This window comes from Chaetodon auriga, chromosome 13, assembly GCF_051107435.1.
Source record: "Chaetodon auriga isolate fChaAug3 chromosome 13, fChaAug3.hap1, whole genome shotgun sequence".
NCBI classification, from domain to species: domain Eukaryota; kingdom Metazoa; phylum Chordata; class Actinopteri; order Chaetodontiformes; family Chaetodontidae; genus Chaetodon; species Chaetodon auriga.
The window spans coordinates 15006502-15024618 of NC_135086.1; the positions used below are offsets into that span (position 1 = coordinate 15006502).

The 18117-nt window shown below is 44.4% G+C and overlaps 1 protein-coding gene across 4 annotated transcripts in view; it reads right to left on the reverse strand.

The window, feature by feature from the left end:
* The window catches only part of gpm6bb (glycoprotein M6Bb), a 28655-nt gene extending 10747 nt beyond the window's left edge, over positions 1-17908 (reverse strand). Inside the window, exon 1 of one of the 4 annotated variants that reach the window (XM_076746310.1) lies at positions 17630-17761. In XM_076746310.1, coding sequence (XP_076602425.1) covers positions 17630-17633 — 4 coding nt within the window. In that variant the 5' untranslated portion in view covers positions 17634-17761. Of the gene's footprint in view, positions 1-3340; positions 3483-17629 lie in introns of those variants that run through there. The other 3 variants (XM_076746309.1, XM_076746312.1, XM_076746311.1) reach the window with 3 other exon arrangements.
* Between the last annotated feature and the right edge of the window lie 209 nt (positions 17909-18117).

The window sequence follows — 18117 nt, forward strand, 5'->3', positions numbered from 1 at the left end:
GAGAAACACAGACAAGTTAGCCACTGTTTGTAATGACAATGTCAGGCCTTGCAGCAGAGGCTAGATTTGCCACATCGGGATCACGAGGAGAGAGGAAAAAAAAGATGCTTGTGTGAGAAAAAAAAAGTGTGTCTGCATGTATGACATTGTGTGAGAGAGACAGAAAAAACAGAGACAGAGAGAGAGTCCAAGAAACCCTGATACAAAGAGCCAGTGTGTGCAGCTCGAGACTGTCCATCACACTGGACTCTCAGGGGCCATTCAGAGCGGCAGTGAACCACGGTCCCGCTCTTCCGGCCTACAGGCTTGAGGCCCAGGACAAGCCCACCGCTGAGCTCCATCCTGTGTGCCCCTCCAGCACTGCACATAGCTCAGCCACAATGGGCCACAGCAGCCACTTCACACTCCAGGAGGATCCTGTTTGTCAAAGCAGCTCAAGTCATCTTATGTGTGAATGAGATGGCTCATTAAGACCAGCGCAAGTCGCAGGCAAGCTGCCGCGCGCACACACACACACACACGCAGACAGAAAAACAGACAGAGGCACAGCTGGACAGAGTGAGCAAGAAAATGAGGCTGCATCTTAGCCCTGTGTCTAATAACCATAATGCTGGACCCCAGACTACAAGAGGCTCCAAATCCCCCGAGTTCACTGTGTGTCAAGGTTTTTTCTTTTTTTTTTTTTTTTTTAGCATTTTATAATGAAAACAATCACCAGTTGCAGCTCTGATAGGAAGACCATTCTATACTATACCATCTGTTGTGTGCTGTGTGCGCTGCACTTGATGGGTACAGGGGGCAACAGGGGCCCAGCAGCAAATGTTTGCCCCGGTGCCTCCAAACAGGTTAATCCAGCCGTGCATCACCACAGTTTGCTTGAGCTCAGACTCGTCACACTAACCCCTGCAGCTGGCTCTGCTTTATCACCACCCTCCATCCCTCAACAACACGTGTTGACACCACAAAGCTGAAATCTTCCAACAGCTGGGACCCACAGTGGAAAAAGTGGGAAAAAATGTCTAAATTCAGCCCTGATTGCGTAGAGGAATACCAACTGGATGTGATCAAATGAGCAGCCGACATTTTGAAAAACATTGTTTCTTTTGATGTTCACACCAGACGCAGATGCAGACACACCCACACCTATGCCAACAAAGCATCACATGCGAGACAAACACAAACAAGCACCACAGAATCATATGTGCATAGTGACAGTATGAATATGAGATAAAACGCAAAGCCCGCTCACACAAATAAACAAACTTGGACACAAACAATTTGTGATGAAGACACTGCAGCTCCCCCATCTCATCCCTGAGTGCCGAACAACAAACTGGCGTCCAAAACGCCATCCAGTTTTAATCTAACATCGAGCCTCATTGCAAACAGATGTGTCTGTTTACAGCTAATGCTAAGTGTTGTTGTTTGTTGCTTCATTGAGGCGAGCTGCCAAAGCACCATTTATGAGAAACAGTCTCATTTTCCACACTCTCCACTTTGAGAGGAGCGATACTTAAAAATGCCATAATGGGCTATAATGGCCATCCTCCAGGGACGCGGGAGATGTGAGGCTGCAAATTCAACAAAAGCAGTCTCGCTGTTAACTTACAATGGAAACTTATACTCTGCCAGCTAATAGCTGTTGAATGCAGCTCTCCCATAGCCGCCTGTGAAAGGAGTTGAGGGAGACGTGCGTATGTGTTGAATGACAATAAAAGGCAATGATGGCCATATTGGCTCATAAATTGTGTGTTTGGGTACAGCAGAGGAGTAAATATCTGAACAGGAGCTGTGTGAGTAAATATTGCTCCTCAGCCAGTGCGAGCCTGATCGCTGGTCCCAAGCACGGATAAATGGGAGGGTACATCAGAAGGGCAAGTGAAGTAAAAATCTATACCAAATCAAATATGTGGATCATAAAAAATGGATTTCCATGACGATCAGTCACGGCCTAGTGTACCAGTGAGATCCATCAATAAGACGGTCCGCTGAATGGCTATTTATAATCCATTAATGCACAGTTTCTAACATGTATATTCACCACTCACTGTCACTGTCAACATAAATACCTGCACATTGTAAAGTTCATTGTATATATTGTTTATTGCCTCATCATTCTTGGTATATATTGCTTATTTTATATTTTTGCCCTCAATCTTTTTTTCTCCTTTTTTTTGTATTTTGTCCTTGTTGAGGTGTATGTCCTTTTTCAACCGGAGTGCTTGTATGTGCACACATAGTTGATGGAAGATGGAAGCAGATGTGCTGCTGCAACACCTAACGGGGAGAAGCTGAAAAAAAAAAGAAGAGGAAGCAGCTATGTGACTAAATGATGGGAGTGTCAAGTCAACTCTATATAGAGGTTCATATCACATACAGTGTCTCAGTGGGCTTTACAGGCCCACAGGTTCCCAGCACAGCCAGAGCTTTCTAATACAAGGAAAAGCTTCTTTAAAAAAGACTCAAATCTCAAATCTCTCCTCTTAGGGTCTGCATGATGCATGCGTTGTAGTCACTAAATGTCAAGTTGATCGTCAGAATATTCATTGATCATCTTTTAAGTCTTTCATCAAGCAAAAATACTATGCGCTGGCTGGCACCCTGAAAGACACCACAGCCTTTCTTGGGAAAAGTGCGTGTCTGAATGTACAGTATTTCACCTGGAATAGATGTTGCGAACAAAGAGCAATAGAAAAATCAATGATTCCTGCTGATTTCTACAAGGAGAAGGCGAGCAAGTTAATGACTTTCTCTCTCTTTAGTGTACACACTCCTCACGGCTGTCTATCTGTGAGGCTGGAAATATCTGGTACATTTATCTTTGTCTCTGCTAGCCCCTCATCCACCTCATTAATCATCGGTCCCCCCCGAAAGACCAACTCTGACGCACCCTGAGGTTTGATTGATTGGCCGTTGATTCTACAACAGGCTCATTGTCCCTAAAAGTGACTCGAGCACGATGATGACCAGCGGCAACGCAGCATCCCTCTTGCTGCAGGAGTGAGGAACATCTCAGATACTCAAACTCACACAATCATAAAACAAGCACAAACAATGCACTGCGGGAGGAGGAAAACACTCTGGAAGCACGACAGAGACAGCAATTTTGCAGAGGCAATGATGTACAATCCACCACTAGAATATTAACAATTACTGTACGTGCATGCAAACCCTGAAACGAGGATGCTGCGCTGACATTAAAAGAATTGAAGTTCCTGCTGAGCAGAATCTACCCAACTATTGTGTAGAGTGAAACCAAGCAAGCTGGAGTAGGTTAAAGCCCCAGTAAACACAGCAGTGAAAAGGACTGAACTGGCTCTTTGTGAGTGCTCATTGGTACCTCTTTTGTCCTGCCTCTGGTCTTGGTTTTCTTCTGATGGAGTTTCCATGGTTGTTTTTCTCCCATCCAACAAAAATGCTTCCTTTCAGCAAATTCTCTCCTCCTTTCTCCCCCTTACTCTCTCCTCTCTCGCTCACTCTCCTTCACGCACGTTTCTGCTCTCTCTCTCTCTGTCTCTCTCTCTCTCTCTCTCTTACTCTTGTCCTCTCCTCCACGCTCGCTCTTTTCATCCTGCCTCACGAAGGCACCGCTCCTCTGTGCATCACAGTTCCTTGCCAAGATGCAGAGGTGTTGAGCTCATCGCATGGCCCCAATCATATATCACCTTCACAGACTAAATGTGTTCTGTTTGCAGTGACCGCTTTGGGATTCAGTTTGAGTCAAATTCATTTGCACATGCCCTGAACATACCCCCCTCTATCTAAAACTGCAGTAGAACCTTGAAAGGCAACTCAGAGCAAGCTACCTGGCGACAGGAGGTTTGTTATATCACAGAGGGGGCTGAAAATGGATGAGTAAGCTTTCGTTGACTGAGTGGCTTAAAACCTCAGACTGTGCTGTACAGGCAGGGGCAGAAAGAGTATAGGGACACAATCACCTCAGTTCAGGAAAGGGGAGAGTGTGTGTGTGTGTGTGTGTGTGTGTGTGTGTGTGTGTGTGTGTGGTTTGGGGGAAGGTTAGCCCTTCATCTTCTGATTTGCACCATATGCCCTCTACTCCTGCAGCATACATTAGCAACCTCTGACCGCTGTCTTTCCTCCATCTGGTGGCTGCGAACCCGCACAAAAAGCACACAGGAAAGAAAGGCAGATGTACATTTCCTAAACATGGAGACAGAGCGTCCTCTGGGCTGACACAAACAACAGAGGAAGCAGCATGTGAAAATGGGAGAACCAGAGAAGAAAGAGGGCTGAAACATGAAGACTTTAAGAGCAGAGAGCTGATAAAGGGGGGAGGAAGAAGAGAATGCTAAGAGGATGATACAGTGTTAAAATAGCGAGAGATGACCGGGGAAACTCAGTGAGGGAGACGGGGAAGAAGATCTTGGCTGTGTTTGTTTGGCAACAGCAGGCCGAGCAGCCCCAGGGGCATGCTAATGAGGGAGAGGCCTTTCAGCGGTGGGGGGAGAGCCCTGCTGGAGCAGAGCTGGAGTAGGGCCTTCTCACGGATACCAGACCTCAGAGAGGAGGGGGGCTTCAGCAGGGGAGGGGAGCCTCAGGGGTCAGGGAAGTGAACTTAGTGGGGATCCCACAACAACAAATGCCGCACTAATCTTTGAGCTTTTTCACCGTCAGCCCTGTAAAACACCAGGAGAACTGACATCCTTGTGAAGTGGGGAACAGACACTCCAAGCCATACGCAGAAGCAACGGTTGCCTGAACTCTTTACATGAGAATACAGCTGATTTAGAGGAAACTGCGCTTGTGAGATCTCCGTTTAATTGCACGAAGGAGCTCGAGTGAAGCTTCATGGAAATGTATCCCACTTAACCACACAGAGGCAGTTCAAAGTTACTGAGCACACCAAAATCAAAACAAAGCAGCGAGCCATCTGCAAGGCCTTTAAATGTGCATGGACAACAAAATGTTTGAGCTTATTGCACACACGTGAAAGGAAATTCAAAACATGTGATCAGGCATCGTCAAATTGTGTTTTCAGACTAAATTTAATGTAGCTGATTCTAGTTTAAAGGAACATATGCTTTTGATTGGAAAGGATGACAAACATACCCTGCAATTAAAAGTAATGTGTTTTTGGCTTGGAGGACATATTGCAATCACATAACTTTTTCTTTTTAACAGAACGAGTAAGTCATCAATATGTTGCTTCTGAGTTAATGTGAAGGTGTCACTGATTAGTCAGTGCGACAGAGTTAATGAAGTATTTTGACTGACTTGGGTTAAAAAAATGTGGTAAAAGCTGTGTGCGGAAACCTTTTTATTCAAATCGGTGATACTGAGAGATGTTCACATCCTCCACCTTGGCTCTAACTTCTGTTTCAGTTAGTGATACTCACACCGAGGAATTGACCATTAATACCAAATGATTATGCAGTTAATTTTGGCACAAAGGGTCTGCTCTTTACGAGAGCTCAAAAGAATTTGAGAGGCAATGATGAATCCAACTTCACATACACAAACAGGAACATTAGATTTTAGTTAAATTGACAAAAATGTACATTTCAGCACATTGGGGGAGGTCGGGGAGGTCAGGGTGGACGAGGGAACTGCTGAAGCAAACAGCACTGGCATGAAGGTATGAGTATAGTAATTATGGAAGGTGCACAATGAATACTCTGCAAAATATGTCTGCATGTATGTCTACATATTAGTCATTAGTCAGCTGAAGCCAGGGATCGTGAAACATGAATGAGGTAATTAATGGCAAACAGTTAATGCAAGCTTGCCTAATTCTAGGTATCAAATATACAATATCATGTCTGCTTTGTGTATTTATTTTATATTTCAGAATGTAATCATTTGCAAACAAACTGAGTTTACCAGCAACTGTGTTTACAAAGTGTCCCTGAGCCCATGTAGTGACAGCCTTTATACAATCATGTGTTCACAAAGTGGTGAACATCCCTACCATCCTTGTTTGTGAACAACTGAGCCTTTCCAGGATGTCCCTTTCTTAATGAACCTGTTTACCTGTGGAATGTTCCAAACAGGTGTTTTTGCAACTTTCCACAACTTTCCCAGTCTTTAGCTGCTCCGGTCCCAACTTGTTTGAAGCATGTTGCTGCCATCAGATAAGCAGATACCTCCAAAAATAAATGAAGCTGACGAGGTCAAACATTAAATATATTGTCTTTATATCAATATATATGTCAAAAGGATTTGCAAGTTATCACATTCTGCTTTATTTATGTTTTACACAGTGTCCCAACTTTTTGGAAAGGTTGCACTTCAACATGGCCACCTGATGAATGAAGTCCAATATTCACTCTGCTTAGAGCTCAGTTTTGGTCTCCATCAGAGGAAGATGTTTAGCAGAGTTCAACTTTCTGGGCAGGTAGCATATTGTGCGTTTACTGATGCTTTCTTGCTAGAAACATCTGTCTGCTGCTGGAAACGAGGTTGATTTTGACCAGAGAAACTAAACTATGTAATAAATGTAGTGGTCTTAAATCAAAACAATTAGCTAAAAAAAAAGCTTAAATGCCATGTCAAGCTGAAGAGGTGGGTCTTTAAAAAAATACTGCAACAGGCTGTGGGAATAATCAAGTGAACGTAGGTGTGAGAGCTGCATGCTAAACTCCAGTGTTGAGACACTGACACTCCCATACTTGAGGAGGACACAATCTGAATGATGATGAAGCTTATACAAATGGAGGAGGCTTCATTGTGGGTCAACCTTTCATGCTGTGAGACTGGGGGCCCTGAATGCTCCTCAGTGTTCAGTCACCCGTGAAGACCTGCACCCTGCTTGATTCACACTGGGGAAGGAGTTCTCAGGGATGAGGGTCTGTGCCCAGGCCCAAGAACCACTTACAGACACTAACAACGGCCTGAGAAAGCAGGCTCACCATACCAGAGCAGAGGAGGACAGATGGAGCCAAATGGGTGTTTGGAGTGGCCCATATGAGGTAAGACCTACTGTGAAGGCCAAAGTCTGTTGAAAAGGAGGGAAGCTAAAACAAGAAAGCAAACCGATGGTTCAAATAACCCTGAATATTTTGCTGCACTCGTGTAAAAAGCCATTCGCTTATTTGTTTGACAGTGAGGCTGAGATTGATGTAAACACTGTTTTGGGGATTTGTTGCAGTCAGTGAATCATCCCTGTGTGCTGTGGCGGCACCACCGACCTAGATTTAAATGCAGGACATCTTCATAGGTCAGTCTGCTCTACATGATTGCCATGCTGAATCCAAGTCATTGATTGGTTTACAAAAGCACCGCACTACAAACCCATTACACAGATCCATTCACTTGTTTGCTGACCCATTTTCCTCCGCAAGTCTGCAGAACAAAAGCATTACAAATTCTGCTTGACTTTTGCTGAACTATACAGCAAATGATTTATCATAACAGGCAAAATGCCTCCAACTCATCCTATAAGAACAGCGAATACTTCCATATAACGATCAAGCAAACCTATCCACCCAACATCAGCCTTTGAGCTGCATGCCTATTTGCTAAGAAAAAAAAAGCACCCTCTCTGTAATGGAAAAAATGAATATGCTGTCTTCATTCATTATAGCAAAATATGTGGACAGTAAAGAGGAAAAACCACAATGGGCTGACATATAATGAGCCTGGTACTTTCTTTTGGCTCTGTCAAAAAGCTTTTAACTAAGAAAATCCTTTTTTTTTTTTTCAGCATCATCATGTTTATAGCAGTAAAAATCACTCCAATATGCTCAATGTTTGAGTACAGTGAAGGTTGAAATAATAATAAAGGCTTTTAAACCTTAATCCTTCAACATGTGACCTCCCCCGGACCTGCAAACACACCTCGATGTGTAAAATCAGTGGAGTTCCTAGTTTTTTACCCAGCATTCCCTCATGCAGCTGAGTTTATCAGTCCAAATATTTATTTTACGTAATATATATATAAAGACCTTGTCCTTATAACCTGCCATGCCCCAACCTCAAAAATAAAATCTTATTACCAACCCCTGCTTCTGTTTGTGGTGTGAAACACCAGCCCATAGACCAACACATTGTTCCCGAATTCTTCAGCATGAACAACACTTAAATTCTTGCAGCGCGACAGCAGAAATCCAGCTCTGCTATTCGATTGCACCCATTTCTAATATAGACATACTTTGTGTTGGTGTTTCTTCCATTGTACAATTTCCAGGCTGTATTTTTCCCTCCAGTGTAATTACAAGTGTTTGACCAAAACAATGCCCATGGTATCTGACTCAGCACTTCTCTAATTACATGTTTGTGTTACTATCGTGTCAAGTCTGGAAATGGAGCAATGCTCGTTCAGGGATGCCTGGCAGCCATGGTTTTCCTCTAAAAATGACTTCACAGCCCTGACTCTCTGGCACCTCCTCAGCCACTGTGGTTACAGGGAGAGTGAGAGACACAGATGCTTCGTATTACCCAGGCTTGCTAGCTTATAGTACCTTGGAAACTGCCACCATGGCTTGGCCGGACAGAAAACCAACGCAATATCAAAACCGAAAAGACTAAGAATTTCATAATTTCAGTCTGGAGTCAAAAGAGCAAATCAATGCCAGGAAACAGAAACATAAACCTGGAGGAGCGTGAAAGAGAGAGTAATACAGAGGGAGTAATAGACAGAGAGGAGGCGTTTATTGTAGCTGAACCCCACAAACCCCCATACAGGCCTCGAACCGCTGCCATCTCAGAGAAAAGTAAAGGTCTTTGCATAATTGTTTGTTTTTCCTTTCAGGGTGCACTAAATATTTTAATGATTCGGGTCTGGAAGAGGCTTGGCTGTATTTGTGGTCCACCACGCTTACATTGTGGAGCCAGTGAACCAGCCAAGAGGTACTGCAAGCAAACACCTCTCCATTATCCTGTTAGAATAATACTACATAATAACCTCTTGTCTTTTCAATATATGTATATTGTGTTTATGCTTTGCCAAAAAGTGGAGGGTAATGCAAATACCCAGCGAGCCCTGATTCGTCCGTCTGTAGGAGGAATTTGGGGGCTTAAAACACATTTTCACTTCCCGAAATGGGACAACACAGATCGTTCAGAAGGTCCTCTGGAACAGTCGAACGTCAAGAGATCACAATGCAAATGTGTTTGCAAAAAGTTGCATATTTACACATGTAGCAAATATGGAGCAATATTAGCATTACCATATTAGCACAGTTCTGTTTTTGGTCGCCTGATGAATGTAAGTCAAACATTCATTCATTCCATTTTGGACTCTACAAACACTTCAGGGAAACATCTGGCTGTTTTGGTGCAAGATGCTATAAAGCAGAACTGCAAAGTCATGTGCAAATTTTCTGCCTTTCACATACAAGTAGTCATATGATCTGTTTTTAGTCTGATTTAATCTCTCTACTCTCTTCATATCTAGCTTTATCTGCACACATTAGCTGCAAACTGCAGCCGCCCTGCAGTCATTTTGACACTGAGCACTTCCCAAAGCTATCTGAAACATATGACGGTCCATTAAACTGCACTGAGAGGACAAATAAATCTCATGGGGGCTTCCCTTAGTGGTGTTAATCCTTTAGATGCAATACCTATCCCTGTGAGCAAAGGTACTGCTTTTTCTTGCCTTTCTGAGTGACCAGACAGCAGTCAGTTCGAATCCTAGTGGGGACAGCAAATAACACACACTCACTTTCCTACTTGTTGCACAGGGTATAAGCATGTGAACACACACACACACACACACACACACACAAACAAAAAAGACATAATGAGGCGCAGAGACATTAGACGAGACTCTCCAGCTAATCTTGGGGTTGCTTCCCATGAACAGCCCCACCCTCCTCTGTGTCTAGCCCAGCTGCTGGGATTTCTTTCTCTGCATCGCTCCCGCCGATCCCATTGTCCCCCGCCTCATGCTGCCAACCTCTCACCCCTGACCCAAGACTTTACCCTTTTCAAAGCCTCCAGCACTGGCCCCCCCTCCCCCTCCCCACAAACCCTCATTAGACGGAGCAGAAACCTTCTCAGTTTAGCTCCAGCCGGTGCTACTCAACAGACCAGCCAGGCAGACCCCACCGTGTCAGGATTCATCATCAGCACTATGACAACAGAGCAGATGACACAGAGATCACTTTAACGCCATTGTTCCTCAGCGCTCTCCTCTCGTGTCTCAAAGGCCTGCGTCCTGCGGCTGGATCCTGGAAGGGCAGAGCCGTAACCTGAACCTGACACTTCCACCCCTGCAGAGACGCACTTGTCCTCTGACTTAGATGTGGACTAAGTGCTTAACAATAAGTGGGAAAAAAAAACAGTTTATCACAAGAGAAAGATGGAAGCAACTCTCTCTAGCAGTTGCTATACACTCTCCCCCTGGCTGACCTCTGCGAGATTGGGTCAATCCATTACTTTATTGCTTTGAGCGCTAGTAGGCAGTTTTCCAACAGCAGAGGCTGTAATGACATTTTGTCCATCATAGTGGACATTAGAAAGCATCTTCTCCGCAAAGCAGAACCCATTTATGGCACCATCTGATGTGATGCAGTCGCTGCATCATTATCAGCGTCTAAACATTTACACTCTCAGGAATGTCTTCTGTGCACACGGCGTCATTCAAATGATGAGGGTGTCTCCGTAGATGGAAAGGCACGATGCATACTGCACACACAGCCACTGCTCTGATAACACATTAAAAGAGAATTATGTTTCTTAAATTATTTTGTTGGGGTAAACGTACATGCGCTTCAATTTTCACATCTAGAAACTAAAATAAATTCTAAACCTGTCCAGCAATAACAAACACGGGCCGACTTACAACCATAAGACACATTATGCAGACATCTACAAGCTTTCACACACTTTCTGTACATTCCAGATGCTCCGTTCCATCGGATCACTTTTCCATTTTCAGCTGTGGCTGCTCTATTGTTACAGTATTGTTTTCCCATAGAGTTAAGGTCAAAAGCTAAGATGACTTATGAGGCCTCTCAGTGGTGTAGCTGTAATATTAACACTGCTAACTGATCTCTCCTCTGGTCTGCGTGTGGTTATGGGGGTCAAGCTGTTTTTCAGACAGAAACATCTGGGATTTCCTCTCCCCTGAAGCTGCCATTAGCTGGTATTTTTCTCCTTTCCTCCAACGTGAACCTACAGCAAGTGACACGAAAACCTTAAAAAAAAACAAAAAAAAAAAAAAACGTGGAGTGTGCAAATGGTAAAAGCATCACCCTATGCTGAATGACTCCGTTGTGTGGGATCAAAGTATTCCAAGTTGAATAATACTTCATTTCTTTCAAAATCCAGCATTCAACAATTTAGTCAAATTGAAATCCATCCTCTGAAACCCCCAAACAGTCTGTCTGTGAAGCAAACAGCCTCCCCAAACACTCTCCCTCAGCTATTGGGTTTCCTGCAGCTGTCGCTTTATTGAAGCTCAGCTATTGCAGATTTTCATCTGCTTGGCAGAAGTGCCTCTTCCTGCCGATCAAGCCTTTCTCTGGAGAATAATAAGCAGACAATGAAAACTCTCCCTTGGAAACCTTTTTTCTTGGGCAGGAAAGTGATTCCTGGCATGAGAGAGAGAGCGTGTGTGTCCAGTGGCCTCTGACTCTGGTTTCACTGTGTCACATGCATCGCCACATCACAGCAGCATGAGCAAAAGGGGAGTCATGTGCATTTCCTGCAACATCTTAGATAAGCAACAGAACAAGCTGTGAAGAAATACGTCTTCAGAAGGTTTCTTTCATCACAAACTAGGATTTTACACATAACTCTGAATATAGAGGCAAAGAAAAAGTCATAAGGGGTTGCAAGGGTGTTCATTTAAATTCCTGCTTAATTCATCCCAAGCGTAACATTTGGCTGCGTCCAAATGGTCTCAGGCTGTCTGGCACGGCTCTTCATATGGTGAACATTTCTCATTGGTGTGCTGGGGTACCCCAGATGCTTTTGTCTTACGGTTGTTTAGCAGCTGCGTAAAAGCGCGCAAGGACAAAGACCTATCTGTGGAGGGTTGAATACACTCAGTGGGCACACAGCCAACAGCTCAATCCTGCAGGCTCCCACCGTTGAAAAGCCGACTAATGCATTCTGCTCTCACTCCTCACAGATGATCTTACAGGGAAATGAGATGGAGGCCCTATTATTTCTCCCCATTTCACCCAACTACTTTCACATCTCATCTGCGCTCACATCGTGGTCCGAAATAGTTAAATGACAAAGTTTTTGAAACTTAGAGACAATACTTGCACTTGAGGGCTTTCTCCAAAAAGCAGGAAGAGCGAATACATTGAAAGAACCAAACATCTTAGCTGACACCTCCTCCTCATCACTGATTATAGAGTGTGGATATCAACATGGCATCTTTGACAACTCCAATAGATTTCTGAAGGGAGACTCTGAAGCCTGGATTTATGACTTTCCAGTACATCAAGGCAAAGATTTTACATTTGAGCAAAAGGGAGGAAGCCTGAAGCTGAGCTGGGACAAGCAAGCAGCAAACATTACTTGGCTAACTGACCACAATAGGATGAGACACCTACAGCCAATAGTTTTTGTAAGGAGGTGTGGGTTCCAGAAGCCGTTTGACCATCCGACAAGCACTTCAACGAGCTTACAGACGACTTAATTGGGAGTTCAGACTAGAAACAACTTCAACCGACGCATTGGGTTGCATTGGTGGGGGCGTGTGTTGTTTCTGGTACCAGTGAAGTACGATCCAGGAAGTCCAGTTTGAATAACAGATGAGTGAGTTTGAAGGCTCCTCAGATGCCAAAACAGTTGAGCCAAGTTCATCTCTTTCAGCAACGACCTTGCCGTTTTTTTTCTTTTTTTGTGCAAGGCCTCCTCATTGGTACCCCAGTTATGTCGTTGGACTGAGGCTGAGCTTGTCTTTCGAGTGCAACTTCTGCAGCCGGCTTCAGCATTTCATCCCGGTGGTCACCTCATGGCTCTTAATCCTCTGGCCCAGATCATGACCATCACAGAGCATTAGCTATATGTAGCATGGGTCCCTCTGCCACAGGCATGATTGTGCGTAGAGCAATCACACTGTTCAATGACTGCATTATGATCTATTTACTTGCTTACACAAGAGTGGCGAGAGAAAATAGGTCATTGCAGGAAAACATAATTGACTATTTAATCAATGTCCCCTGCTCATGTGATATGGAGAGAGGCGTATGCAGTGTGTTTGGTGCCGGAGAAAATGTGAACATACAGAGTGCTGTAATGTGGTTTACTGTAGATAGCAGCAAATCCTGCAGCGGGGCAGAAAGCCTGTTGAATGAGTGAGTGCATGTTCATCAGCTGCAGGGGCTCTTTGCTTTCACCAACCTATTATTTCCCAGAGGCCTTCTGGAACAATCATCAGACTGTGAACAAAACACTGATTCAGATTGCTGCTCCGCTGGCAAACATCACCTCTGCACTATACGTACATGCATATTGTAAAACTGGAGGAAAAAAAACGAGGGCCTCATTATGCATGTATTTGGCCGTTTAACCTTGAAAATCGTGGGTGTTTTTCTGAAGTCTTGCAGATAAGATAAAGGCCAGATTGTATCATCTGCATATTTTATAGAAGACCAGGCTTCAGCTGCCTGTGCCTATCTGAAGGCCTGTGGTCTTTCGCATGTTGGGTATTTTCAGATATGTAAATGCAATACTGCTTCGACCATGTGGTAGTGTGACTGTGACATCTCTCTAACAAGGGTGAACTTGCACACCAAACACACACTCACACACACACACACACACACACAGAGTCACCCATACACCCACTTGCATCCTTTCTGTTCAACTGTGAATAGGCTTTTAGTAAAAGTGACGGCCAAGGCACATGCTTGAACAAGCATCCCCACTCAGGAACTTCTATTCCTATCATTTCATGTCACAATACTCAATGGCCCTCTTTGTTGTCGGAGGAGTTATTAAGCTCAACAAATTAACATGACTGCTCTGGCAGACCTGCAGTGCTGGAGAGAAACAAAAAGCAGTGAAGATGAGAGAGGAAAGGAGACCCAGAGAGAGGGAGATGAGGGAGATTTCAGAGGAAACAAAGTGGAGCAGGAGGGGAAGCAGAAGATAAATGAAGTCTTGATTGAACTACGAGAAAGGGGTCTCTTTTTTAGAGCTGCACAGTTGCAAAAAGTACTGTAGGGAGCTCATCTGCTGTATAATTACCAAAGATGCTCTGTCATATCCTCTGCCAAATGGAAAGAAGCCCAGAAATCATGTAACTATGACAGCAGCTACCTCATTATGGAGGATATTCAGTATAATTAATGATTGTAGACCAAAGACGAAAAGCAATTTGGGAATTATTGATGGTGACATAAGAATGTGGGATCAGCCGTAAAAAGGTTAGCGCGTACTTTATTTAGACTGAAACACATTTCAGGCTCAGGGAGGCATCTTTTTGGAGTTAATAAGAGAACGCTTTGGTACAAACAAACAAACACAAAAGAGCAAAGTTCAGCGTCGCTCTCAGCACCTTTTGACTACCTCTGCAGTGACTCACTCTTACAGTGGTGTTTTCTTTTGGAAACAGAAGCACGACCTACAGCATGCCTCTAAGGAGGACACTATCACCATGATAATTAATAATCTGTACAAATGTACATAGACGTAGTTGTTTTTTTCTATTCTGTATCTTGTAAACTTTTAGATTTTTATTTTTTGACCTCCTTTTTGTAACCTGCTTGCTGTAATGACTAAATTTCCCCAGTGTGGGATCAACAAAGCCCTATTTTATCTTATCTCTTATGAGTCAACTAAAAGCGGGGGGGGGGGGGGGGGGGGGGACATCTGACTCTGTTATTGCTCTCCATCAGTTGACAACTTGTTGATTCCAAGAGCGCAAGTAAAACCTCCGCTGGCACAGCATCAGCAGTCATGGGTGTTTCCTCTCCTCGGACTTCAGGATGCCGGGTCACAGCACACTCAGTCCACCGCATGTGCCTGTGACAGTGATTGCTGCTGATGTGTGAGCTAAATAATCGGACACTTTCCAGACATCCTCGTTCAGATGGAGGAGGAATGCACAACGCTGGAGAGAGCAAGACAGGCGACACCTCGCAGACACACATGCAAAAGCCATTATGAAGGAGGACGTGGAGCTCCTGTGTTTGTGGATCACCGAAGAACAGAATCAAAGATGATTTTATCATGAAGTCTTGACTATTAGCAAGAGATCGACCCGCGACACCAGGTTTAGGGCTCTACTTGTTCACTAGCAAAGCCTGAGTCAGTAACAGCTGAGCCGAACTACAGCAATTACAGACACATTCGACACTGTCAGCTGGGATGAGCTTTTGACTCCTTCTTGAATCACTCAAAAAACAATGATGTAACATTTGGATCTGGTTTGCATCCAGCCTCGGTGGCCTTTTCCACAAGACCACCACGCTGAATACAAAACGCTCCGACTTGAAGGTTCACAAGTTTCCATGAGGAAAAACAATCTTTTCTTTTTCTTTTTTTTTTGTGATTGGGATCTGGCTCCAAGAAGAACAGAGACACTGCTCAGCGTCAAGGTCATAATTTGCTGTATTTGATTAGTTAAATCTCCTGTCATAAGACGGATGTAAATTTTGTATCTGCGAAAGACATAAAATTGAAAAGATGGTGAACTTTCCACACTGTATGAGAGCAATAGCTTCTGATCTGTTTTTCTAAATGTGTGTTAAACTTAGCGATTTCTTAACAGATCTCGTCTCAAAGGCTACAAACAGCAAGGAAAATGTATGGAACTTTCTATGCAGTGCCATGTCGTGCTTTTCTTGCTGAAATGAGTATGATCAGCAGATGCAAAAAAGCACAACTCTCAATGAAGTAGAACTGAAAGCACATTGTCCTCCAGTGTGTTTAGTCGAGGAGGCCTCATGACAACCAAATACTCTTTGTGGGTAATTGTCACAGGACTAACACCAAGAGCCTAAATAGATGTTTGCGGAATATGACTTGCTGTCTTCCTCTGAATCGAGCTCAGCGGACTGACGCCAAGTTATCCTCCCACATGCTTCACACAGGCCAACGCACTGTTAAACTGTTCACCGCAAGGACAGAGGAGAATCTCTCTGAAAAACATGTGGCCCCTCTGTGAGGTGAAGGTCACTGTAAAATCAAATCAGACACAAGTTATATAACCTCTGAATGACATCTTCACTTCGCAGCTCCGCGTGCAATCAGCTTCAAGACATCCTGTTTAGTTTGGGATGAAGGGCTTCATGAAAACAGTTAATCCATTTCTGTGTTTTTAAGAGCTTTTTTCACATGAAACACAGCAAATCACAGCACAGCAGCATAATATCCGCTTCCTTGTCACAACAAAAGGTGACCTTTACAGCAACTAAGTCTCCAAATTAATCCCCTCATGCTCACCACAACAGGCTCTACTATTTCTCCTGAAAGGGCCACGGACCAATCTTTGAATGTAAAATGGGAGCTTTAGCAAGTGGACAATGCACAAAGGTCGACTGCCATGCAGAGTAATATCCTCTATGAGACAGTGAATGAGGGTCTGTGGGGAATTAGTTCACAGGGTATCCGCTCCGAAACTTGCGATTCAGCGGACTTCTCTCTCTACATTAAGAGCCACTGAAGTTGCACAAAGGAGCAGCTCCAAATTAGGAGCACAAAGACGCCTCTGTGAGGAGCTTCAGAGCGAATTAATGAGCATTGATACACATTCGCACACTGTGTTCTTCCCTGGCCTCAGCTGCACCACGGCAAACAACACAGGCCAATAAATGCTGCCCCGAAACCAACGCAAAACTCCAGCAGCCAACCCAAAGTGGTAAGATTACAGCGGCTGGATCCATTCTGTGCTGGTTTACTGTCCCATATCTCGTCCAGTGCAGGGTGAGAGCAGGTTTGAGTGAAAACTGAGTGTTTTTTCCGTCTAGCTATCCCATCTGTTACACAGGTTATCACTGTTTCAAAGCCTTAAAGTCTGCAAGAAGTTAAACATCCACGAGCAAGGGGGCCTCACTCCTCCCAGGTTAGGAGCACAGATGGCCAACACTTGGGGCTGATTTAAAGATGGGACAGTCTCAGCTCAGCCCTGCAGACTGCAATCACAAACTCTGGCATAACACAGAGAATGAGGGTTTCAGCGATGGAGCGTGTGACTAATGCACCATGTTGCTGTTTTTCCAGTCACTTTTAGTCATTCTTTACCAGCAAAACATTGCCCAGATTGGTGAGGAAATACCACAGCAACAGCCTCTCAGCATTACAGCATTGCAACATGATCAGTCACTGCTGACCAATAATGATCAATAAAGGCTGACAAAGAAAGGTTTGGATCAAATAGTTCAGTTCAGGCCCTGTTGAAAGCAGGAGTAAGAGAGACAGTGGAGGCAGAGTTGATCTGGACTTAACACCTCCGCAGACTCGCACAGTTGACTGCAAGAGCCCTGATAGACTTAATCTCTCTAATCGCTTTCCTCAAGTTGCTTCAGCAGGCTGCTCTAATACCGATTCTCATGAAACCGGGTCAGGTAAACAGCCCGCTGCTGCAGCACAAGTAACAGACGCTGGAATCAGTTGAGTTTAAAACACTCGACGCGCCCCGAAAGTTGGAGCGACAATAACAAAGTATGAAGCATGCTGTCATGACGAAGAAAAGCGATATTTAGATCCCGCTTTCATCCACTGGAGCATTTGTTGATTTAAAAAAAAAACACCAACTTACCCATTTTTGTAAGTTTTTCCAAAGCGTCCGACGTGAAGCGATCGGCTGAAAGTTGTGCGCCGGCTGCACTGATGTTGCGTCGTGGGATGCGCACTGGCCGCCTGGCTGCTCAAACACTCAACGCTGCGTCCCTTTGGAGACAGCCCGAGTGACGTCACCACGGAGGGGATTACTGATGGGTGGACGGAGCTCTGCCCCCGTCCTCCTCCTCCCTAACCTCCTCAGCCCTCATCACGAAGTTTCACTGGTCACTCGACTCATCATCCGCCACTTTGTAATGAAGCAATCCAGCGCGCAAAGTCGTTCAGTCCTCCAATTATCATGAACACTATCGGAATCAAATACAGTGATTTCTGTCAAGATGCAGCTCCAGCAAAGTTTCTAAGGGCTATTGTTGACCACTAACACAAGTCAATGTTGGGGATAAAGTGATGTAATGAGGTCAGCGGTGTCAAATAGACACGTGAGGTATTATCAGGGGTCAGAGA